Genomic DNA, 25784 nt, shown 5'->3' on the forward strand with positions numbered 1-25784 from the left:
AACAATTTTTCGTCTATGGGTGTGTTTGTCTGTTTAGATATTTGTGTATATATTTGCATGTATGTGCTTGTTTGTGTGTGTTTTGTGTTTGTAGGTAGGTACGTAGAATAAATATTTGTATAGCTTAATTCCTCAATGTATATATGTTGATGTGTATATGGATTCATGAAGAGTGTATGCATGTATGTATGTATGGATGTATGTGTATATGTATTGTATGTGAGTGTGTGTATGTATTTGCGTATGTACGTATATATATATATATGTATGTATATGTGTGTGTGTATGTTTGTATGTACGTGTGTGTGTGTGTGTGTGTGTGTGTATGTGTGTGTGTGTGTGTACCTGCGTGTGTATGTTCACTGCTATTTGTGCATGATTGTATTTTTTTTTTTCTAAAAATATTATTTTTTTATGTTTTCGCGTACAATACAATTTTTGTAATATAAAAATTCGTGTATCTTGTGATGGTTTCTGAGTGTGTGTATGTGTTAGTTTGTGTGTATGTATGTATGTATATATGTATGTATGTAAGTATGTATGTAAATGAATGGGTCTTTGTATATATGTATATGGGTATATATGTGTATGTTTGTATAAATGGGTTCTTGTTTGTATGTGTATGTGTATATATATGTGTGTGTGTGTTATTACGTGTGTATATATATATATATGTGTTTAGTTGATATTTTTACGAGTTATCGAAATAATTGTGTGTGTTTGAATTGATTGGTTTTATAATAATAAAAATAATCATAAATAAAATATTAATAAAAATAATAATAAATAATAATAATAATAATAATTATTATAATTATAATAATTATAAAAATAATAATAATAACATTAATATGAATGTAAACTATAAGTGTAATGGGATGTTTAAATCAATAGCTGTAGTATAACTATTTGGTAATGAGATGTGTGTATATATATATATGTATGTGTGTGTGTGTGTGTTTGTATGTGTATGTGTTTATCTGTGTTTGTGTGAGTTTGTGTTTGTATGTGTGTGTTTGTTTGTATGAGTGGATTTATATGCTCTATTACCGTGATTATAATTGAGTATATTTTGATCAGCTTTAATATATTTTATAATTAGATCAATTAAATAAATTTATTAATTATTATATGTTATCAATTTAATCCATAATTAACGTTATTGATTACATTAACTGTAATTGAAATAAAATCCAAAAAAGTTTTTCATCCCTGTTCTTTGCTAGTGTTAAATTTACTTTTAAGCAGCATTGTTGATATTTTAAAATATCGCTCAATTAGCTTTTTTTAAATCATTTAGTCTGCGGAAAAATAAATAAATTAAATCTAATTAACATTAATATTAATAATTATTATTTAGTTTTTAAATTAAAGAAATTAAAATGTTTTTCAGCCCATGGAAAAAGTGTGGCGGCAGTGTTCTACTTCCCTTCAAAAGTTTTTTCTTTCCTGCAATGAATTTTTATTTTTTATTAACATTTTTATTTTGCTTTTGGTTTTTTTTCAAATTGAACTTTTTCAAAGTAGTGCATTTAGTTTAATTTCCATCATTTATATTAAATTATTTTAAATAATTTATTTAGTATTAACTATTAATAGTCACTATTTTATAATTTTTTATAATTGCTTTCATTCTTGTTTAATTTTTTAGGCATCGTGGCACTGCAGAGTCATCATCATCATCAGATGATTAGAAATGTAATAATCATACCCTCATCGACATTATTACCTTTGACATTGACATCATCATCAAGATCGTCTTCTTCATCACTATCATCATCATCGTCGTCGTTTTTATCATCTTTATCATCTTCTTCACAATGTCACCACCATCGTCATCATCAATACGTACAAGTTCGATATAAGAACAGCAAGGCATCGTCGAGGTACAAGCTTCCGCCTGTTCCTAAGGAGAAGGCTGTCAAGGAGTTCAAAAGAATAAAGTAATGGTTGTTTGATTGGTTGACTGGTTGATTGGTTGGTTGACTGACTGAGTGAGTGAGTAATTGATTGATTGGTTGAATATTAATCATTATCATCGTCACCTTCCAGACCAAAGATCACAGAAGAAGTACCTCCAGACGAGAAGTCCGACAAACCTGCACCAGATGACGTTTGGAACACTCGATACTTCCCGACTGCCAAGTTTAGTTTTTTGGAAGCTATAAATAGACACAGGGAATTTGCAAGTCCTGAGATGATTGATAACATGGAGGGTGTGGTTATCTTAGAGGCGGAGCTTGACTTGACCACAAAGAAGAAAGTTATTGAGTTTTTTGGTTTTTACATTTTTGGTTTATTTTTAGAATTTTTGAAAAATGAACAGATGAATAAATGATTGAATGATGAATGAATACATGAAATGATAAGTGAATGAATTTTGGAGCAAACAAATGAAGGGATAAATGGATAGATGAATTAATCATGAAATAAATAATTGAATTAATTTAAAAATATGAATAAATAAATATTTTTATGATATTTTCAGACAAAGTTTTTGGGTGCACCAGAGGGCATTATATTGCTTCCTCATAATTTTGATAACTTTCTTCCTGGTAGAGTTATTGCCATTACCAAGGTTCCTATTTATTCTGATTGGTTAACGTTTCTTTTGTTGATTACTGATTGGTTGACTGATTTCCATTTGTTGTTTTTGATTGGTGGATAATTTTTTATCGATTGTTGATTGGTTGATGGGATTTTACTTTTGCTGATTGCCTATTTGGTTGAAAATATTTTCAATAGTTGTTTATTTTTTATTGGTTCGTTTTAGTTGAGTCAAATACACATTTGAATAATAAATAAATAAATTAATTAATTACATATCTATAATATGGATACATAATTACGTCATAATTAATTGTAATAATAAATTATGATAGACAGATGAGGACAAGAGCAAAGCTGAAGCAGCCGGGGCAACATACACCGGCAGCCTTGACCTTATCAGAAAGGTCAGTCAGCTGATGAATAAATTAACATTCGTGAATAAATTAACTTTAGCCCTACTCTCACTTTATTCATCACTGTTTCTCCAGTTAGAGAGAGGGGAGATAAAGGGAGAGGATTATGATCACGTGGTTCTGAACAATGACATGCTGGTTGAGGCAGCCATACTTAAAAAAATCCTGAAAGATCAATTTCCTACCAAGAAAAATGGTTCTTTCGTCTTTCATTCGTTCATTTTTTCATTCATTTGTTCTTTCATTCATTTTTTCATTCGTTTATTCATTCAATCAAACATTCATTTATTTTTTCACTTCTTAATTCATTCGTTTATTCACTCACTCGTTCACTCACTCCAGGCAATCTCGGCTCTGATGTCGAGGGCATGGTCAAGCTGTATGCTGACGGCAAAGAATATCAAGGTAGAAAAAAATGATGAGGATGATGATGTTGTTGTTGTTGATGATGATGATGATGATTATTATTATTATTATTTATATTACTATTACTATTACTTTTTAATTTTTCTAGGCAGCAAGCTCTCAGATGCTATTGGGACGTTTACGTTTCCAATTGGCAAAGTGAGTTTTGTTGAATGTGACTGATTGATTCGTTCTCTCGTTCATTCATTCGTTCATTCATTCATCCATTCATTCCTCCATTCATTTATTCATTCCTTCTTTCTTCTATCCATCCATCCATTCATCCATACGTCCATTCATCCAGTTAAGCATGACGAATGAACAGCTGTTGGAAAACGTGAAGGCAGTCTTGCAGTCCGTCTCTCTCATCAAACCGGGTCACTTATTATTTTTATTATTATCTATTATTATTTATTATTATTATTATTATTGTTGTTATTATTATTAACCACAGCTGGTGGCCTCTTCGCGAAAATCATCCTCACCTGCCCGCCTTCGAAGGAAATGTTCCATGTGGATGACGTCACCATTTTACCCATCCCTACCGTGGCCAAGGAGGGGGCTGGTACTAAGTCCGGAAAATTAGGGATGACGTCATTGTCGTCAGCTAGTGCTGCTGCCGCCGAGGAGTCGGATGATGCAGAAGGCAGAAAGAGAAGCAAAGATGATGACGACGATGATGGAGATGGCGATGAAAAGAGAGCTGTGGTTTGATTGGTCGGCTGGCTGATTGATTGATTGATTGATTGATTGACTAACTGTCTGACTGATTAATTGATTGATTGATTGACTAACTGTCTGACTGACTAATTGATTGATTGATTGACTGACTGACTGGTTGATTGGTTGGTTGGTTGATTGATTGGTTGATTAAATGTTGAATGTTGGTTTAATAGTGCACGGAACGGTTGATTGACTGATTGCCTGGTTATATTATTTATGAGAGTAAATGTTTAACTCGATTTTTTTGGAAGTAAATTTAAAAATTAAAAAAAGACAAATGAATAAATAATTCGTTCATTTTAAAATTGAATAAAAACAAAGAGTTTATTTCTGCTTTCGTTTTTTGTTGTTTTTATTTTGTTATCCCTGCTTAAAGATGAAAGCCATCTACTCCTCCATGTTATCTTCTACACAAAAACAACTGACAACAATACCACTTGAAGCATACACACACGCACATACACACATACATACACACACACACACATTGAACAATATAAAATATGTGTATGAAAGTCTACGTATTAAACATGCAAAGCATGAAAATACAAATAGCATACATCTATGCACACTTACGTACATTCATACATTCATACATACATACATACATACATACATACATACATACATACATACATACATACATACATACATTGCTTCAAGGCCTTTAATAGAATGCTGTTGCAAAAGATCAAACTTCTTAATATGAGATGCTCATTGTGCATGTATGTATGTATGTACGTATGTATATATGTATGTATGTGTGTATTGTATGTATGTATGTATGTATATACGTATGTATGTACGTGCGTATGTACAATGCATGTATGAATTGTAATGATTAGCTTGGAAAAAAGTTATACAACTTATAAGGTTTTATATTTTTGGTTTTAAATAGTTTAAATATTATTATTATAGTTTGATTATTATTATTGTTGTTATATAATTAATTTTCTGGTTATTGTTATTATTATGTTGTTGTGGTTTTCGGTGTCATTTCTTTCCTAAAACAATCAATTTTTTAATCTAATTTTGATTTCGTTCATACTTAATTTTATTTATTCATTCATTCACTCATTCTTTCATTCATTCATTCACTCATTCTTTCATTCATTCATTCACTCATTCATTCATTCATCCATTTATTTATTTTCAGTAATAGCTAGCTATATCTCTTCCACGTTTTGTGTTGGATTTTTTGTTCCATCTTTCGTTCCGTTGTATTCATCTATAATTGGTAGGTTGGTGGTTGGCTGGTTGATTGATTGATTAAATGAATAGATTAGCTGGTTGACTGATTGATTGAATGAATTAGTTGGTTTGTTGGTTGGTTGGTTGATTGATTGATTGATTGGATTTTACAATTGATTGGTTGATTTTATATATTAATTTTACAGCTCAATATTTAGTTTAGAACTATAACGGCGTTAACAACAACATCAACAACGACAACAATTACAACATCAACAACAGCAACATCAATTACAACAACATCAAAAACAACAACAATATTTCTTTCGTCTTTCTATAATTCATTAACATGTCTGATCTAGACAGTGTATATCAGGTTTGTTATCTTTTGGAACGTTTTAAATTCATTCAACCATCTATCTATTTTTTTATTCATCTATATCTATCTATCATTTATTTTATTTATTCTTTCAGTCATTAATTCATTTAGTTTATTCGTTTGCTCATTCGTTCATTCATTCATATATTCATTCATTACTTTATTTGTTAATTTTTTTAGAAATAATCATTCGTTCATTTATTTGGTCTTTCATTTGTTTGTTCTAATGATACTTATGGTGACGAGACGTCACACGAGAAGCCACACTTATAGGAAATCACACCTCTTATGTTGAATACCCATTCATCTATCCATTCATCCATTCATTCATTCATTCATCCAATAAGAGAAGGACTGAAGAACTAGAGGAAGAGTTGCGAGCAGAACGATCGGCCAGGAAATGGGTAGGCATGGATTGAATAACTTGAAACACGGACGCATAAATTAATAAATTATCTTAATGTCATCTGAATAAATTAATGTATCACACACGCGCACACACAAACATCCACACACAGACATCCACACACAGACATCCACACACAAACATCCCCAAAACTCACACACACGCACACACTCTCACACACAAATTCGCAAAAAACAGGCTGAAAAACAAAAAACCGAAATGCAACGAGAGCTAGAAATCTTGACCGAGCATCTTGAAGAGGCGACGGCTGGAGGCGTAGGGAACGCGGCCACAGGGGCTGAAGTTATCAGAAAGAAGGACATTGAAATCCAGAAGTTGCAGAAAGATCTGGAAGAATCGCAAGCTCAAATTGAGACGCAGGTCAATTTGTTTAGAAGGAAGCAGCAGGATGCCCTGAGCGAGTGCGCCGAGCAGATAGAAATGTTGCAGAGGGCCAAACAGAAGTTAGTTTCCGTTTTTCTTTGTGTATGTGCGTGTGTGTGTGTGCGCGTGTGTGCGTTCGCGTGTGTGCGTTCGCGTGTGTGGTGGCTTTTGTTTGTATGTTTTGTGTATGTGTAACTTTGCGCAAATGTAGATAATAATGTTGATACTAGCTAGAGGTGAGCATGGGAACGGGTATCGCGGGACTCCCATGGGAGTCCCATGAAAATTGTTAAAACTTAATTCATAACTCGGGAACGTTGTCATAAATGGGGATTCCGGAGGGAATCGGGACAAAATGGGAGGGAATTGAGAAGGAATTTCAATTTCCGATCCACTCTAATGCTAACATTATATTAGATAGAGAAGATTGGGAAGAGTTATGAGAGATATGTACGTGTGTTCTTCCGTGTATGTTTGTTTGAGTATGTGTGCATGTGAATGACAACAACAACATTAATAATAATAATAAATAAATAATAATAATAAATAATAATAATAATAAATAATAATAATCATAAATAATAATAGATCTGATAAAGAGAAAAACCAAATGAAAAATGAAGTGGACGAGCTGACTGCCCAACTAGAGAATAATGTCAAATTAAATAAGGTCGGGTGGCTGAATGAATGAATGAATGGATGGATGGATGGATGGATGGATGGATGGATGAATGTATGACGGATTGTTTTTAATGAAGAAAATTTTTTTGATTCTAGTTGGCACTAGAAAAAATGAACAAGCAGATGGAACTGCAGGCTGGTGAATATAATGGAAAGGTGGCTTTAAGATTACGTCAATTCACTCACTTATTCATTCATTCATTCGTTCATTCATTCATTCATTCATTCATTCATTCATTCATTCATGTCTTTCAATCCTAATGTAATTTTAAAAATCAGATAGCCGATCTACAAAAAGAGCTTAACGAATCAGCTCAACAAAGGGCCAGGTATATTTAATAATACTACTACTACTACTACTCATAATAGTAATAATAATAATAATAATAATAATAATAAGGTTTCAAAGTAGTAACGCTGATTTAATGAGAAGAGTTGAAGAACTGGAGACACAGGTTCATTCGTTTGTTCATTTTCCGTTCGTCAGTTCATTGATTAATTCATTCATTTATTAATTCGTTCATCCACTCATTTTATTTACTTATTTATTCTTTCATTCGTTTATTCATTCATTCATTCATTTTTTCTAGGTCAGCCAATTGCAGAGAATGAAACAATCACTGACCCAGCAGTTGGATGAAAGTAGGTTAATGCTAGACGACGAAGGTCAACTGAGGTCAAAAGTTCAAGCAGAGTTCAAAGTTCTCCAGGTGGCGGTTTTACTTATTGTTTTAAAAACTATTAATGAATATTCATATAATTTTATTTGTTATTATCATAATTTTACCACGACACTATTTTATACCAACCGAACAATCACCTCCACACACACACACACACACACACACACACACACACACACACACACACACACACACACACAGACAAACGTAGACCAACTTAAGGAGAAACTAGAAGACGAGCAGCTGAGTAAGGCGGACATTCAACGACAGCTAGTAAAAATTCAAAACGAAAATTCAGCTCTTCGACAGAAGCTAGACTCGGCGGAGAACAGCGGAGTTCAGCCGGAAGAGCTCGAGGATCTTAGGCGAAAGCTAGGCGGGAAAATTCAGGACAGTGAGGCGCAACTGGAGGCCGCTCTTTCCAAGCTGTTAACTGTTGAGAAAGTTAAATCCAGGCTTCAGATCGAGTTGGAAGCTGTTGCTGGTGATCTCGAAAAGGTTGTTTTCGTTGTTGAGGATGTTGTTGTCGTTGTTGATGTTGTTGTTGTTATAAAAAATAAGAAGAACGCACATACACACACACACACACACACACATACAACACACACATACAACACACACACATACACACACACTCATACGACACACGCACGCAACAAAAACAGTCTCAGTCGATAAGTCTACAGCTTGAAAAAAAGTTGAGGCAGTTGGAGAAGGCATGCGATGAGTGGAAGAAAAGGGTCCTGGAGTTGCAAGGTGATTTGGAGAAGTGCCAGAAAGATGACAAGCAACATTCAATGGAAGTCCAAAAGTATGTGTGTTTGTATGTTTGTGTGTGTGTGTGTTCGTTCGTTTGTTTTAAGGCGTTTGTTTGTTTGTTTGTTTGTTTGGATTGAAAATGTATTTATGTCGGCATGTGGTTGTCTTGTAAATTTTTGATTTCTTGATTAATTAATTAATTAATTATTTGATTGACGGATCGATTGATTGATTCATTTGCGGTTCATTCATTCATTCATTTCATGATTAATTGACAGGATGAGATGTTTGGTTGAGGAGAGTGCAGATATTATCGAAAATCAGAAGAAAGATAACAAACGATTGAATGGTTCGCACAGTGTGATTGATTGTTGGATTGGCTGTGTGGTCGAATGGTTGATTGTGATTGGCTGTGTGGTCGAATGGTTGATTTTGATTGGCTGGTTCAAAGGAAAAAATTTTTATATAAGAAACCACACTCAGCTCAACAGTTAACAAATTTAATCAACCATCAAACAGATCAACAAACTTAATCAACCAACCAACCAATCACTCAACCAACCAATCACTCAACCAACCAACCAGATGAAATTCAAGATCTAACCGACCAACTGGCCGAGATAAACAAGCGCGTCTTAGAAATCGAAAAAATGGCTAAAAAAGGTGAATTAGAGCGAGAAGATTTACAAGCTAAGCTAGAAGATAGCCACATATTGCTGCAGCAAGAGACAGCTAAGACTCAGCGGTCCTTAGTTGATTTAGCTGGACTGAAAGCTGACTATGAGAAGAAGTTAGCCGAAAAAGATGAAGAACTTGATACGCTGAGGTAGTTGAAAGAATGGATGAATGAATGGATGAATGAATGAATGAATGAATGAATGAATGAATGAATGAATGAATGAGTGAGTGAATAAATTAATGAGTAAATGAATGATGAAGTATTGAACAAATGAATGATTGAGCGGACGGATGAGTAATTGAATGAATGAAAAAAGAATAGGTAGGTGGATTCTTCTGTTTGAATATGTTACCATTGTAATCTTCTTTTACATCGTCATTATTGTCATCGTCATCATCATCTTCTTCTTCATCGTCGTCGTCGTCATCATCCTTCCAGAAAAAACCATCAGCGAACCCTGGAAGACATTCAGTTGGGTTTCGAAAGTGAGGTTAGATCGAAAACCGAGCTCCTAAGGCGAGTTGTTTTGTAACGTAATTGTAATGTAATGTAATAAAATTGCCATGTAATGTAATGAAATTGTATTGTAATGTAATGTAATGAAATTGTAATAAAATGAAATTGTAATGTAATGTAACGTAATGAAATTGTTATTTTAGGTAATGCATGTAACGTGATTGTAATGCAATGTAATGAAATCGTAATTCTAGGTAATGTAATGTAATCGTAATGAAATTGTAATTGATATGTAATATATTTGCAGTGTAATATATTTGGATGTGATTGTCTTGCTACAAACAATGCAGTAACAGCTACATTAAATGCTACTATCACTAACGAGTTTGACATCAACAACATCAACAACAACAACAACATCAACAACAACATCAACAACAACATCAACAACAAAATCAACAACAACACCAACAGATACAAAAAGAAATTGGAGCAAGACGTAGTGGAGTTAGAAGCGGCCTTAGAAGGTAGCAACAAATCTCGTGTGGATGTTGAAAAAAATTTCAAAAGGTTTCACCAACAGACCAAAGAGTTGCAGGCTCTCCTGGAAGAGGAACAACAGGTTAGTTGGATGAATGAATGGATGAATGAGTTGAATGAATGAATGAATTATTTATTAATCCATTTATTTACTTATTTGTTAAATCATTCATTCATTCATTCATTCATTCACCAGAACGCTCAAGAAGCCAGAGCAGAACTGGCAGCTGCCGAACGAAAAGTGGCCTCACTGACGATGGAGGTTGAGGATTTGAGGGCGCATCTCGAGGCCGCCGATAAAGAGTTCAAGGTCGTTCGGTGATGATGATGATGATGAAGGATGACGATGATGACTGGGATGATGGTTTGGAGACTCCAAATGAGAAAATAAAAAATTTTATTTTGAACGATCTGCAGTTTGTTTAATTGGGTCACAGTACGTTAATTTATGTAATTAGGTCACAATTAATTAATTAATTAACTAATATGTATAAAGGTCATACAGGGTGAACTCCACGAGGCGGTTGAAAGGGTGGCCGACGCTTCCAACGCCAACTCAACCCTGGTTAACCTAAAGAGAAAATTAGAAGCTGAGATACAAGCCCTGCACGTCTGTCGTTGTTGTGGTTGATGTCGTTGTTGTTGTTGTAGCTGTCGTTGTTGTTGTAGCTGTCGTCGTTGTTGTAGTTGATGTCACTATTGTTTTTTTTTCTTTCCAAAAGAATGAACTATCGGAGAGGACAGGGGACATGAGAAGTTTGGAGGAGAGGGCGAAGAAATCTGCTGCTGATGCTTCGAGGTTCGACGAACCTTCCAATAAATTACTATCCATTACCCTCTCTCTCTCTCGCTCTCTTTCTCTCTCTCTCTCTCATTATTAATTTGCATCACTTTCACATACACACATTCTCTCTTTCTTTTTTCTTCACTTTTTCTCCTTCTCTCTCTCTCTCTCTCCTTTTATTTCTGATACGCACGCACGCATACACACGCACGTACGCTCAAACACAGACTAGCAGACGAATTGAGGCAGGAGCAAGAACACGGGGAGCAACTTGAAAGGTCAAAGAGGACGTTGGAAGGTCATTTGAAAGATTTTCAAAGCAGGCTCGAGGAGACAGAGAACGCCGCCATGCAGGGGGGTGGGTACTTCATGAATATTAATTAGATCATGAATGTTAATAGATCGTGAATGTTAATTAGATCGTGAATGTTAATCAGTTCATTAATGTTAATTAATGATTGGCTGATTGATTAGTTGGCTGGCTGACTGATTGATTAGTTGATTGATTGAATAATTGATTAGCAAAGAGGATTGCACAAAAGATGGAACAACGGATTCACGAATTGGAATCTGAATTAGAAGCTGAACAACATAGGCATAGTGAAACCGTAAGTACATAAATATGTAAATGTGTATGTATGTTTGTATGTATGTTTGTATGTATGTATATCCGTATGTAGGTATGTATGTAGGTAGGTAGTAGATAAGTTTGTATTTAGCGTGTGTTCTCGGTTGGTGATTAAAAATGAACATTCCTTTTTATACAAACGCTGGTTTGTTTGTCGTCGTCATCATCATCATCATCAACTACATTATCATCACCATTATAATTATCATATTCATCATCATCATTTGGAAGGTCAAGGCTATGAGAAGACAGGAGCGAAGAATGAAAGAGTTAGCCAGCCAACTGGACGACGATAGACAGAACCATGATAAGCTACATGATATCATTGAGAAACTGCATGCCAAGATGAAAAATTATAAGAGACACGTCGATGAATCGGTCTGTCTGATTGGCTGATTGATTTGGTTGCTTGATTGACTGAGTTGGCTGATTGAATTGGTTGATTGATTGACTGAGTTGGTTAATTGATTTGGTTAATTGACTGAGTTAGTTGATTGAGTTAAGTGATTGAATGAATGATAAAATACATTAGTTGATTGGACGATAGATTTTGATGATTTCATCGACAAAGACCCATCATAACAAATCAATAATTGAACGACCGCGTGACATGACACTAATGACGTCATTAACATAAACAATACACAACAGCAGCAACAACAATAACAACAACAAAACAGGAAGAAGTAGCCTCACTAAATCTCTCAAAATTCAAAAAACTGCACCAAGAAATGGAGACAGCCCTGGAGAGACTGGACATGTCCTCTGACGGTGGCTACGGATTTTTAAGAGGGGGCAAGGGCAGTAGAGCCAGTTCGGTCGCTCCGGATGGTGCCATAGCCACTATGAGAGTATCCAGGGCTCTGAGGGCCTCTTCTGAAGTCAATTATTGAAAAAGTTTTTGGATTTTATCGCACGACGCGTGTGCATACATGTCAGTTCATGTTTAGTGTGTATGCGTGTGTGTATTGTTGTCTGGTGGCGTGTGTATTCGTGCCTTTTTTCGATTTCGCATTTTGGAATAAAAATTTTCAGTTATTTTCACGGGTTAAAATCGTGTTCTCCAAACGTTTGTTGGTTTGTTAATTGAAATTTTGTTCGTTTTCTGCCGTCGTTGGTTCATCTTATTTTTTTTCAAAACTTTCAACTACTACAGAAGAATGTGTGTGCTTATTATTAATTCGTTTACAACGCGTGTAAGTACATGTTCATATCATGAGGTAATAGATATTATTTTTATATACTTAATTAATTAATTAATTATTCATTTATTTTGATTAATTTACGCTTTGCTCGTTAAACGTCTAAATTGTTTTAGAACAGTACAGTATTATTCATGTGCGTGTGTGGCACTGTTTGTGTGTTTTGTTTTGTGTGTGTGTTGTTTTGTGTGTGTGTGTGTGTGTGTGTGTGTGCAACACTACTACACTACCAACACGAAAGCGTGTATTTACATGTTTGATTGATGGTTGAGTGACAGTTTATCACGATAATAAAACGTAGAAAAAATGTTGAATTTCAATTTCAGAATGTTAGTACGATTGAATTTTCATCAAATTTGTTACGAAATCTAAAGGAAAGTTTAAATATAAGGTGAGAGAAATAAGGTACAATGCTTAGACCAGACAGACAAAATTTTTCTCTTCATAACTACTTGATAATTATTCACATAAACTAATGACGAAGACCAAATCCAGATGATGATACAATCGAATTTACAAAAGTGACCAATGAAAACATGATGGTGGTGATAATAATAATAATAATATAATAATATAATAATAATAACAAAAATAACAATAATAATAATAATTCCAGAGTGAAACATTCAACACAAACAAATAAATTTATTACAATAACAGGGTGTGTGATATATGTTTCAGATCTTGAAATGTAGTAGCAGCATTTGCAGCAACTACAACCATCTTCATCAACATCACACCTCGTCAGTTTCATACAAGACCCACATTTTCTTCTTTACTGACCTCGCCCGTGACCTTGGGTCAACTTGAAATGCATGATCAGTTAGAGTTGTTCCGAATTAACTCTAGCTAACCACTAAGAATCACTGAGTTTAAAAAAAAACCAGTACTTGTAGAGGTACCAGAATCGTGAGTATCATCATTTAGGGCAGTAACATTTACCGATGGGGCCACATCACGGGGCACAGTGGTGTCACATGGCCCCACTAAAGCCTCAGGCAACTCGGCAGAGGTTTTTGATGTCGAAATAATAGCTGGCAGATCGACATTGTGAAGCGATTGGTTACCTGGTCTTGTAGGCTCCAAATGTCCTGTGACATTTTGTGGGCCCATGACATTTTGCCTACCCGCAATGTTTTGTAGCCCCTTATTTGGTGATCCAGTGACTTCAAAGATATTGTTAAAGTTATCAGACCCCAAACTGATATCAAGCATTTCATTAGTATCTAACCCGGAAAAATGTGGTGGAGGCCAAGTTATTGGTGGCTCTGGGACCTCTACTCCCCTAGCAAAATCGTCGGACCAAATATCGATCATTGTGTCACCCAAAGTAACAGGTGGTTGGCTGGTTGCATGTGCATGTGAAATGTTTCCTGATTCGATTGGATGGATAAACTCTGGCAATGCACTTGATTGGACAATAGTTCCTAACAGTTCACCTGATTGGATAATGTTTTTTGGCAATTCGTCCAATTGGATGACATTTTCCAACAATTCATCTGATTCAATGATGTTTTCTGGCAATTCACCTGATTGGATGATATTTCCTGACCCTTCATTTGATTGGATGATGTTTTCTGGCAGTTGTTCATCTGATTGGATAATATTTCCAGACCCTTCATCTGATTGGATGATGTTTTCTGGCAATTCACCTGATTGGCTAACATTTCTTGACCCTTCATCTGATTGGATAATATTTTCTGAATGCGTATTGTCTTCTGAAGTAATAACATTACACAATTCAGTGGCCGCATCATAATCTGAGCCAGATACTTTAACAATTGAAATGATGACGATGTTATCACCTCGTATTAAAATTTGGTCAATGTGTCTAACTAAATACTGAACTGGTTCGACATCACCCAAGATTTTGGCCGCACCTTTACTACTATCTTCTGTTTCTTTGTCCTCGTCATCATCCTTTATTTCTCCTTCCTCTAATTCATCATCATTATTATCATGGGTAGGCGTTTTTCCCCCGTTATTTACAATCTTTTTTTTACCGTCCCCAAATTTATACTTCCAGGCGTAGACGGGGTTCAGGTAGGTTTCATCGACGTCGGCCATGGCCTGATATAAAATTATCATTTTTTTGGTTTTTATTTTAATTTACAATCAATTAATTTATAGAATTCTTCATAAGTTATGAGGTAATGATTCGATAAAATTGATTAAAGAATAGTTTAAAAGTGAAAAAATCATAAAAAAAAATAGTGAAACTCTAACAAGATTCCAATGGTAATCAAAAGCCAGTATATATCCAGTACAGAAACTCCTAACGTAGTGACTACTCCTTAGCCAAACTTTTACTTTTAGTTTCTCATAGACACATCTGTAAAGTAGACCAAGAGGGATGTTATAATTTTCCAATCCTGAAAATAATAACAATAATAATAAGAATGTATTTTTGGAGATTAGACAGTAAATGTAAACTTAAACACTGAATAAATAATTAATTACATTGATTGCTAACTATTCTTCTCTGCCAATACAATCTTTTTATTGTAATTATTTATGAAATTAATAATTTAATACCAGCACTATTAATAATAAGTATATAATATATAACTATAGTATTATTGTCCATTTTATTTGATAAAAACATAAAAAACAAATTGTAAAATTAGTAAATTAGTACTCTAAAAGTAAATTAAAATTAAGGTGAATCAACAAAAGATGACAGATATTTTCGCATTATCTACAAAAAACAAACAGAAGACGGCCAATAGCTAACTTTTTATACAGCTCAGCACACTTTTCCTAACTTTAGGTTTTTTTAAAACCAGGGGAACATCCTTATATTTAAATGCCGGATCGCCCTCCATTAAAAATTTTCGTAAAAAACGTTTGAAATTCTTAAATGACTTAATTTTAAAAACCTTACTTAGTTAATTAAGTTTCAAATAAGACTTAACATTTAAATTAACTCACAACTGAATCTTTTAATTTTCGCACTAGTAAAAGTCCACTTTTTAAAATTTACTAAAAGGAAACTTAAACTTTAAGAACAAAATGAAAGTACAAGGCCATCCTAAAACACTACAAAAACCAACCCAACAAGCAATTTAGGATAATTAATTGTTAATAACAGATAATTATTTTAAAATCAATAATTAATATCATAAAATTAATTGAGTTTAATTCTTCTTAGGGATCCTATTGGCGATTTCCTGGCAGGATCCAACCATCCTTTCGAAGGTCTCTTTCTCCAGGACTTTGAAAGTTATATTTCCACAATTACAAATCAACATTAATTATACAATTATGCTAAATTTATCTTTAAAATATAAAATAAATCATTGAAAAATGAACAAAATTAGACGACAAATCGAAAAAAAACAATTAAAAAAGTACATTTCACTGATTGAAAAGTAAAAGAAATGTCATAATATTTATAAAATAATTTATTATTACTCTAACACAACAAAATTACATATGAATAATAAGCAAAATAATGAAATAAACTCAAATTAAAAACTAAACTACTCACCGAGGACACCCAGATCTCCAAAGGCAGTCACTGTAGAAGACCTCACAATGTCAGACAGCAATGCCAACTCTAATTATAGTTAATTAATTATGTAATTAGGTCGATTGGTTGGTTTATTGATAGCATATGGTTGATTGATTAAACGATTGATTAGATAAATGGCTGGCTGGTTGATTGATCGATAAAATAACTAATTGATGATCAATTGGATGAGTGACCGATTAAACAAAAGAATGAATGAATGAAAGAAAAAAGAATGAATGAATGATTGATTGTTTGATTGATTGATTGATTGACAGGGCTACCTCCAAAGTAGTGGCCTCTCTCGATATAATTAACGTGGCCCTCGGGATAAGTCTGCGAATAATAATAATAATAATATATTATTATTATTAATGTTGTTATTATTATTATTATTATTATTCTAACGTCTGAAATAGTGGTGAGTTTAGCCTTTCCCCCGTCGACAATTATAAGAGAGTCCGCTTTGTCGCCCTGGTGATGATAATGACGTCATTGTTATTATTATTATTGTCGTTATTTACGTCATCCTTCTCACATCACCATCATCATCAACAACGTCGTCAGCAGCAGTAGTAGTAGCAGCTACAGCAGCAGCTACATCAGCAGCAGCATCCTAACCTGTCTAACGACGACTTCGCCATCTTTATATGTTACGTATTTCAAAGCTTCGGCTGTCTTTTCGTACTCCAAGTCCTGTAAATAATGAAAATAATAATTATAAATAATAATAATAATAATAATAGCAATGATAAACTCACTGTCATGTACTTGAAAATGTTAACTTTCTTCAATAGCTCGATGAAGCCCGTCTTCCGTAAATGCTCCGTCGTTGCCATTAGCTGCTTGAAGTTCGACCTTTTCTAGAGAAGAAAACAACCAGCCAGCTAATCAGTCAATCAATCGATCGATCAATCAATCAATCAAACAATCAATCGATCGATCAATCAATCAATCAATCAATCAATCAATCAATCAATCAATCAATCAATCAATCAATCAATCAATCAATCAATCAATCAATCAATCAATCAATCAATCAATCAATCAATCAATCAATCAATCAATCAATCAATCAATCAATCAATCAATCAATCGATCAATCAATCAATCAATCAATCGATCAATCGATCAATCGATCAATCGATCAATCGATCAATCAATCAATCAATCGCCAGTTGACCAATCAATCAATCCACCAATCATAAGCCAAGGTAATATCAATCAGTAATCTTCTGAGTAGCGTTCTTAGATCAATAAATAAACGAACACAAACATTCGATTAACCAACCAATCAACCAACTAACTAACCAACCAACTAATCAACCAACCAACCATGAACCACAGCAATCCGTCAGTGGTGGCTTTGATGGTGGTCTTCCTAGTGGCATTATACATCAAGGCCATCTCCCCGAAGTAGCCATAATCATCGTGAGTTGTCACTCTAGATCCGTTGGCCATTTCCTCGAATTTTCCGCTACATAAATGAACGAATCAAAATTTTTTTTAAGTCATAATAATATAAATATTAATAATAATTATTACTATAATAAAAATAATTATCATTATAATTATTAGTGACCTCTTCACGATGAAAAATTCATCGCCGATATCACCCTGTTGGTAAATGTTCTCATTGGCCAATACCTGGTGGTGGTAATGATAATAATAATAATAATAATAATAACAATAATAATGGTAATGAGGGTGATGATGAACAAAAAATAATTCGATGATAGTCGTTGATAAACAATATTAAAATGTTTCATTATGTTGATCAATCGACTGATTGATTGGTTGATTAAACGAACGAATAAACGATTAAATGAATGAATGAATGAATAAATGATTGGTCACATACCTTTCTTTCAGATAGGCTATCGGCAATGGCAGTTAAATATGACTGAATGATTGAAAAAATAAAAATCATTTCACTCAATTTTTAATTAAAACCGATATAAATATTTCCTCATTCATTCATTCATTCATTCTATCATTCATTCATTTTTAATTTTCACGCTTCTTACATTCATTCATCCCAGCGTCATTCATAACATAAATATTATTATGAATATATACTCATTCGTTGACTCAATTAATTCATCCATCCAAGCTGCTGCTCATTCACTGATTCATCTATCCATTGAGCCATTCATTCATAAATATTCATCCAACCAACCACTGGCATATGCTTAAGGAAGAAGATGTTCTTAATCTGCTGAACGACGAACTCCCTCTCCGAATCTGACTTCGGCAGAATATTCTAATGGGGCGGGGCCAAGTCATGTCAATTAAATATTTATATAATATATAAATATTGGTATATATATATACATATTTATATATATATACAAATATATATATATAACTATACTAATACTTAAACACTTACCAAGTATTTTGTTGTATCGTTAGGATCAAAACTCTCGGCCATTACTAAATGTTATTAATATTATTGTTGTTGTTGTTGTGGTTATTATTGTTATTGTTTATAGTAAAAATACTGTTGTTGTTGTGTTGGGAAGAAGTATTAGTGAATAGACAAAGCTAAACGACGGAGTTAAGATATAGATAGAAAAAAAATCAAATAATATATACAAGAGAGGAGACGAGACACAAAACCCGAAATCAAAACGAAACGAAACGAAACCCGAAACGAAACCTGATTTCCTGAGAAATTTCTTCTGGTCTGCAACGTAAATGATGATGGAGGGATGATGATCGCCAGAGGCACAAAAAGCATGGGCATCGAGCGAACGGTAATTATGCACCATAATTTGTTATAATTATTCTAATTATATTATTATTATAGTTATGATAATTATAACACAAGTTATAATTAATATTTATTTATTCATAATATTATAGGCTAATACGAATAAGAGGTAGCTATTTTATTGATATTGCAGACGGAATAACTTGCTAATTTACCAATTTGTTTATTTGTTTTTGTTAGTTAGATGACGTCATGAATAAGATGAATAATAATAATAATAATAAATGTTGACTGATTAGTTGATTCTTTACTATGCTGTATTGTTTTTTATTATAAAAGTATATAAATTCGTTAAAAAGTGAAGGCGTTTATATTTAATGGATTTCTCTAAATCAAACAATCAAATCAATCAAATCAATCAATCAACCAACCAACCAATCAATCAATCATCAATCAATCAACCAACCAACCAACCAATCAATCAACCAACCAATCAACAACTAACGAACCACCAACCGGCTTCTTCCTTATCAAAATTGGACGAGTTGATGAGGCTGAAGACCTCGAACCGGAAGCTGACCACTTCCCTCAAGATCTTGTCCAATAGGCGTCTCCCAAGCACATTGCTCTTTATATTCTGGGATGTCTCATTCAGTAGGCTCTCCCAAAAGTTTAATTCGATATCTTTTGGCGGGAAATAAATGACAGAATGAATGAGTGAATGAATGAGTGAATGAATGAGTGCATGATCAATGAATGAAAAAATAAACCTCTGGACGAATGAGATAATGACGAAAGAATGAACGAACGAACGAATGAATAAATTTATGATCAGAAGAATGAGTAAAAGAACGAGTGAATGTTATGAACAAACAGTCAGATGAATGAATAGAAAAGCGAGAAAGAGAACGGTTGAACGAACGAACGAGTAACAAACCAAACGAGTGAACGAATCATTTGATGAACAAACAGAATATAGAGATCAAAGAGACACAGGAAGCACCTTTTTCCTTATCGTCGTAAAAATATTTCCCGGATATCAAATCCCCAAACGTCCCGGATATTAGGTTCCCGATGTACCCCTTCGAATAGGCTATGGCGCTGATTTTCTTCTCCAACTGTTTCGCCCTCTTCTGCCTGCTTATCTCTTGTCTCAATCTTTCCATCTTTTTTACGTTTTTTTAAACATGTGAATGAATGAATGAATGAATGAATGAATGAATGAATGAATGAATGAATGAATGAATGAATGAATGAATGAATGAATGAATGAGTGGTGATTGAATGCGTGAATAAAATTGAAACAAATGAGTGAATTTTCAGGTTTTTATTTTGTGTTTGTTCAACCAATCGAATCGTACCTGCCAACCAATCAAATAGCACCAGCCAGCCAATCAAATGACAGCAAACCTTTTCCTGTTTAATCCTCCTTTCTTGTTCCTCCAATCGCTGCTGCTCTTCAAAATCGGCATTCCGGAGTTCTTCAAAAATCCTTTGCTGTTCCTTGAGGGCGGCCAGCTCCTCTTCTTCCTGGACCTCGAGTAGAGCCTGTTCCACAACTTTACCTACCAGCACTTCTAACACTGGTAAAACCTCGATGTCAAAATCGAATAACTGTTTGGTGGGTGTTTATGTGTGTGTCTGTGTGTGTGTGTGTATGTGTGTACGTGAGTGTATATGTAAGTATAAGTACGTGTGTGTGTGTGTGTGTGTGTGTGGTGTGTGTGTGTGTGTGTACGTGTGCAAGTTAAGTTGAGTGAGTGTGTGTAAGTTAGTTTGAAAATGAAAGAACGACATCATCACAAATATTGAACTATAACCAATCGTAACATCAAACAATTGCATCCACGAGGTACCAACTTCCCCATCGTAGATTTGGGTCTCTTTGTCGAGGCCAATTTTTTCTGGCACGAAGTATGGAGTTGGTGGTCTGTCTATAAATAGATCCGTCTGGCAATAATTGTTCCTCTCTTCTCGAAAGTCTTTCAATTCCTCCAGGTACATCTCCGTTTGCACCTGAATAGTCAATGGATATTCCGTCAACCAGCCAATCGTATTCCATCCATAAACCAACCAATCATATTCCGTCAACCAACCAATCATAATCCGTTAGTCAGCCAATAATTACGTATCAAATTGACCAGCCATTCGTTACATTTCACTCTACAAACGAACTAACTAACCAGCCAGCCATCTAATCAAATTTCAATCCACCCAACGAACCAGCCAATCAAACCGCCCCCAAACCAATTCAAACCTTCTGATGTAGTCTGCCATCTAGTGCAGGGGGCGTGACTAACGACCTACTTTCAATGGGTGGTAGGGGCCCACGGTACAACCTTCGTTTCTTACGTGCGTCCAGGGCCCGTTTTTCGGCTTCACGTTGACGTTGGGTGGCGCAAGAGCGGTCGTGGTAGCGTTGGATTGGTGGTAGAGGCTGATTCAATTAATTAATCAATTATCAATTTAATCAATCAATCAATAATTCAATCCTCAATTATCCAATTAACAATTTAATCAATCAAAAAATGCGAAAAATAAAATCTTCAAACTGAAATCTCATGTTTCCAAACTGCTTGTGGCAATCAATCATCAATCAACCAAGCAATCTACCAATCAACCAACCAATCAATGAACTAATCAGTCAATTAATCAATCAACCAGCTAATCAATTAGCTAATCAACCAACTAATCAATCAATCAATCAATCAACCAACCAGCCAGACAGACCTCAAACTTTAAAACGGCCTGTGGTTTGCACGCAAGCTCTCCGTGCAGAGGAACATTTGGTTGTATGTTGCAACTCCTGCTCATAATTGACATAATAACAACATAAAATAACTTTTTAAAAAATAGTAAAAATGTGAAATATAATAAATAATATAATATAGAATATAAATTTTATATAAATTTAATTCATACACGAGCGATTTTTTAAACTCTTGAGTCGGAATTTTGGCTCTGGTAGCCATTAAATAAATTCTTTTCGTTATCGGGTCTTGCCTACAAGCCATTTTTTATAATAAGTAATACATTTTTCATATGAAAATTCAATCAATTGTTCTTTAATTGAAATAATTAAAAATTAATTAGGTAATCATTAATTAATATTTAAGCAATTAAATAAGATTTGAATATGAAAATTGTGGAGAAAAAGATTATTAAATTAGTTATTTTCAGCCCGGGCTCTACCCTGTTTTTTAAATTTTAAATTTAAATTTTAAATTTAAATGGACGGAACTCAAACAGGAAAACAAAAAATATTATTGAAAACACTAAATACGAAACGCAAACTTTTAATATTTATTTCATAATTTTTACTTTTTTGCCATTCAAATTGTAATTAAACGCTAAATAGTTAACCAAATCAATAGTTTATCACGGGTTTATCTCATCAAAAATGACATATAAATTAGCTTTGATTGATTTTCAACGATTTAAAACATTAAAAAGTTATTATATATATATATGTATATATTGTTCGTAATAATTATTAAAGTTAGCAAAATTTCAATTAATTTAAATAAAAAAATTATAAAAGGTGAAAAATCAATCCTTAAATCAATCCAGAGTTGAATGACGACCGAGCGGTTTCACGCTTTCGGTTCTCTTAAGGTTATTACAGCCGCTTCCAACCGTATGCCTATTTTGATTTTTCTTAATGGGGTCCAAGTTATTAGTAAGTATGACTGTCTGGACGTCATCGTGAAATGATACTTTCCTTTGGGGAGACCTCTGGTACTGTTTCTGACGGTCACGTTGCGTGTGCGTGAATTTCTTTTTAATTTTTAGCTCTGATTTTTGAATATCAGAAAAATCGTCTTCGACATCACCGTCGTCATCATCTTCTTCGTCTTCGTCTTCTTCTTCATCGTCGTCGTCGTCGTCATCTTCTTGTATGTCAATAATTTTGTATTTGTTAACTGTGGCAGTAGCAGCAGCTTCAGTAGTTGTGCTTGCTGCTGCTGCTGCTATTTTAGTTTTTGTAGAGTTGGCATTTTTTACTTCACTTGCTTTATTACTATTATTATTGTTGTTGTTTTTGTTGTTGTTCTTGTTGGTTACGTTTTTGTTGTTCATGTTGTGTTTGTTGGTGATGTTTACGTTGTCGTTGTAATGGCTATTGCTACTACTGGTGCTGTTGCGTTTGCTTATATTGTTGTTGTTGTTTGTAGTTGTTTTCTGAGAAGTTTGCAGTTTGTTGGCTGCACGATAGTACCGATCGACAGAATGAATCCTCAAAATCTCCCCACCACCACTACTACCGCTACCACGTTCACCAGTATCACTTTCATCGACGTCATCTACTGTCAAATTTTTCAAAATTGATGGCCTTCTTTCCCCATCAAACCTCTGCAGTCTCTCAAGTTCATACTGACGCAGCTGTAGTCGCTGCAACGACTCTTCACGCCGCTGCAGCTTAGCTAATTTTAGCTGCTGTTTCACCTGCGATTTCAGCTGCTGTTGCTGAATTGTCATCTGCTGGTGGTATTCCTGCTGCTCGATGTACTGGTCAAGCATGGATTTTTCAAACATTGAATGACGCGTGGGTGGCTCATGCAACAGCTGTCGTTGCTGATGCCTAGCTAGTAGCAGCTGCGGCCAATTAGGAGCTTGCGTTTGCGGGAAGGGTATTTTTAGACTGTCATGGCTGAATAAGCTGCTTAAACTGAGTCTTTTGCTTTGTAGTTTGTTGATTAGTGTTGTGTTAGGATTTTTATTGCTTGATAGCAATGTGTTGTTGGTTGAGTTACTTGCTGGGGATGGAGATGCGAAGATGTTGTTAGTTGCGGCAGCTGTAGTAACAGCATTATAACTGTTATTATTATTTCTATTATTATTATTATTGCTGTTGTTGTTGTTGCTGTTGTTGTTGTTGCTGTTTTTGTTGTTGTCGTTGTTGTCTATCGGTTTGTATATTTGATTTTTGGTAACGCTACTGAGAACCAACACTTCATCATCATCGTCCTCGTCTTCTTCATCGCCGTCATAATTATTATTATTATTATTATTATTATTATTGTTGTTGTTGTTGTTGTGGCGACTTAACACATCGTAATTGTTGCAGATTGGTTTATCCAAAGTCAGAGGTAGGATGAACGGAAAATCAGGCACATCATTGGTTTTGTGATTCTGTTTTTGTTATTATTATTATCAATTTAGTAGTAGTAGTAATAGTGGTAGTAGTAGTGGTGGTGGTAGTAGTAGTAGTTGTAGTAATAGTTGTAGTAGTAGTAGTAGTAGTAGTTGTAGTAGTAGTAGTAGTGTGATAATAGTAGTGGTAGTAGTAGTAGTAGTAATATTAGTATTAGTAATAGTGGTAGTAGTGGTAAATTATTTCGAACCTTATACTGCCCAGGCAGATGTCCAGTCTTTTTGTACGTGTGATAAAAAGTCCAGAATAATCCTGATAGAGAAAGCGGAAGTAGTCCGCAGCCAATCATAGCAAAGCCCGTTACTCTTAGAAATCTTTGGTAACAAAGAATTGAAATTGTAGTGTTATTTTATAATGGTGTTGTATTTTATTGTTGTTGTTGTAGTGGCTGTGTTTTGTTTTTCCGATTTCATTTTAATCCCCAACAACGCCAACTACATTCAAATCATTTCCTTCTTAATCATCATCTGCATCATCACCGCCATCATCATCACCATCATCACCCTTCGAACCGTCATCATCATCATCATCACCATTTTCGAACCAATGCCATAACAATCACTATCCCAACAATAACAATAACAAAATCACCAGAGCTACAACTACCACAAAATCACCACAACTACAACTACCACATAATCGCCACAACTACAACTACCACATAATTATCACAGCTACAACTACCACAAAATCACCACAACTACAACTACCACAAAATCACCACAGCTACAACTACCACAAAATCGCCACAACTACAACTACCACAAAATCACCACAGCTACAACTACCACAAAATCACCACAGCTACAACTACCACAAAATCACCACAGCTACAACTACCACATAATCGCCACAGCCACAACTACCACTTACAGATTTCCAGTATCAAAAACGTTAGTGGGCCTTGTGGCGAATCCGATGGCGACCAAAATGACGCCAGCGACGATGAAAAATATGCCGGCGCACGCGAAAATGATCGCGCAATTCGAGTTTTTACAGCTAAAACTCGCCCTCCAACCTTGAGATGCCGGTGATAATTGTGAGTAAGCTGGTAATGATGATGATTGCCGTGGCGAGTAAGGTAATGCTGATGATGATGTTTGCTGCTGCTGGTGTGGTATTGTTGGTGGCCAGTAGACTGGCGAGGAGTTTGATGTAGACATTGCGGTGATGATGTCGCTAGCAATGATAATGATGATGTAGTTGTTGTTGTTGTTGTCGTTATTGATGATGATGTTGCTACTGATGATGATGTTGTTGTTGTTACTGATGTTGTTGTTGCTGCTGTTAACGATGAAGGCAGGTGTAATGATGAAATGATGACATTAACGTTAATATATCACCGATCACGAATTAATGAATTTTGTATTTCTCTCACTCTCTCTCTCTCTCTCTCTCTCTCTCTCTCTCTCTCTCTCTCTCTCTCTCTATACCTAAAACTATTTAAATAATTTAATACACAATAATAATAATAACAACAAATAATAATAACAATAATAGTATATAAATATAATAAATAATACTTTTGACACTTCAGAT

The 25784-nt window shown here is 34.4% G+C and overlaps 3 protein-coding genes across 3 annotated transcripts; 1 reads left to right on the plus strand and 2 right to left on the minus strand.

Moving 5' to 3' along the window:
- Positions 1-1382: 1382 nt before the first annotated feature.
- HELRODRAFT_177013 (hypothetical protein) lies at positions 1383-12554 on the plus strand (the record flags this gene model as incomplete). Its single annotated transcript, XM_009025227.1, has 27 exons — positions 1383-1437; positions 1856-1943; positions 2053-2263; positions 2489-2578; positions 2883-2954; positions 3039-3159; positions 3306-3368; positions 3478-3543; positions 3823-4073; positions 6009-6065; positions 6266-6531; positions 7040-7121; positions 7412-7461; positions 7533-7587; positions 7723-7842; positions 8125-8313; positions 8481-8626; positions 8853-8923; positions 9238-9400; positions 9692-9743; positions 10017-10331; positions 10446-10559; positions 10746-10859; positions 10972-11048; positions 11261-11391; positions 11893-11930; positions 12342-12554. 27 exons carry the CDS (start codon positions 1383-1385, stop codon positions 12552-12554), a joined length of 3270 nt encoding a protein of 1089 aa, XP_009023475.1.
- A 7134-nt stretch (positions 12555-19688) lies between these two features.
- HELRODRAFT_143766 (hypothetical protein) lies at positions 19689-21112 on the minus strand (the record flags this gene model as incomplete). Its single annotated transcript, XM_009025228.1, has 4 exons — positions 19689-19774; positions 20094-20256; positions 20501-20704; positions 20951-21112. Coding segments are annotated over 4 exons (615 nt in total), but the record flags the coding sequence as incomplete, so codon positions are not given.
- Positions 21113-22651: 1539 nt separating this feature from the next.
- HELRODRAFT_177015 (hypothetical protein) lies at positions 22652-25408 on the minus strand (the record flags this gene model as incomplete). The annotated part of the gene is made up of 3 exons (XM_009025229.1): positions 22652-24223; positions 24436-24559; positions 25119-25408. 3 exons carry the CDS (start codon positions 25406-25408, stop codon positions 22652-22654), a joined length of 1986 nt encoding a protein of 661 aa, XP_009023477.1.
- Between the last annotated feature and the right edge of the window lie 376 nt (positions 25409-25784).

The sequence above is a fragment of the Helobdella robusta genome (assembly GCF_000326865.2).
Source record: "Helobdella robusta unplaced genomic scaffold HELROscaffold_40, whole genome shotgun sequence".
NCBI classification, from domain to species: domain Eukaryota; kingdom Metazoa; phylum Annelida; class Clitellata; order Rhynchobdellida; family Glossiphoniidae; genus Helobdella; species Helobdella robusta.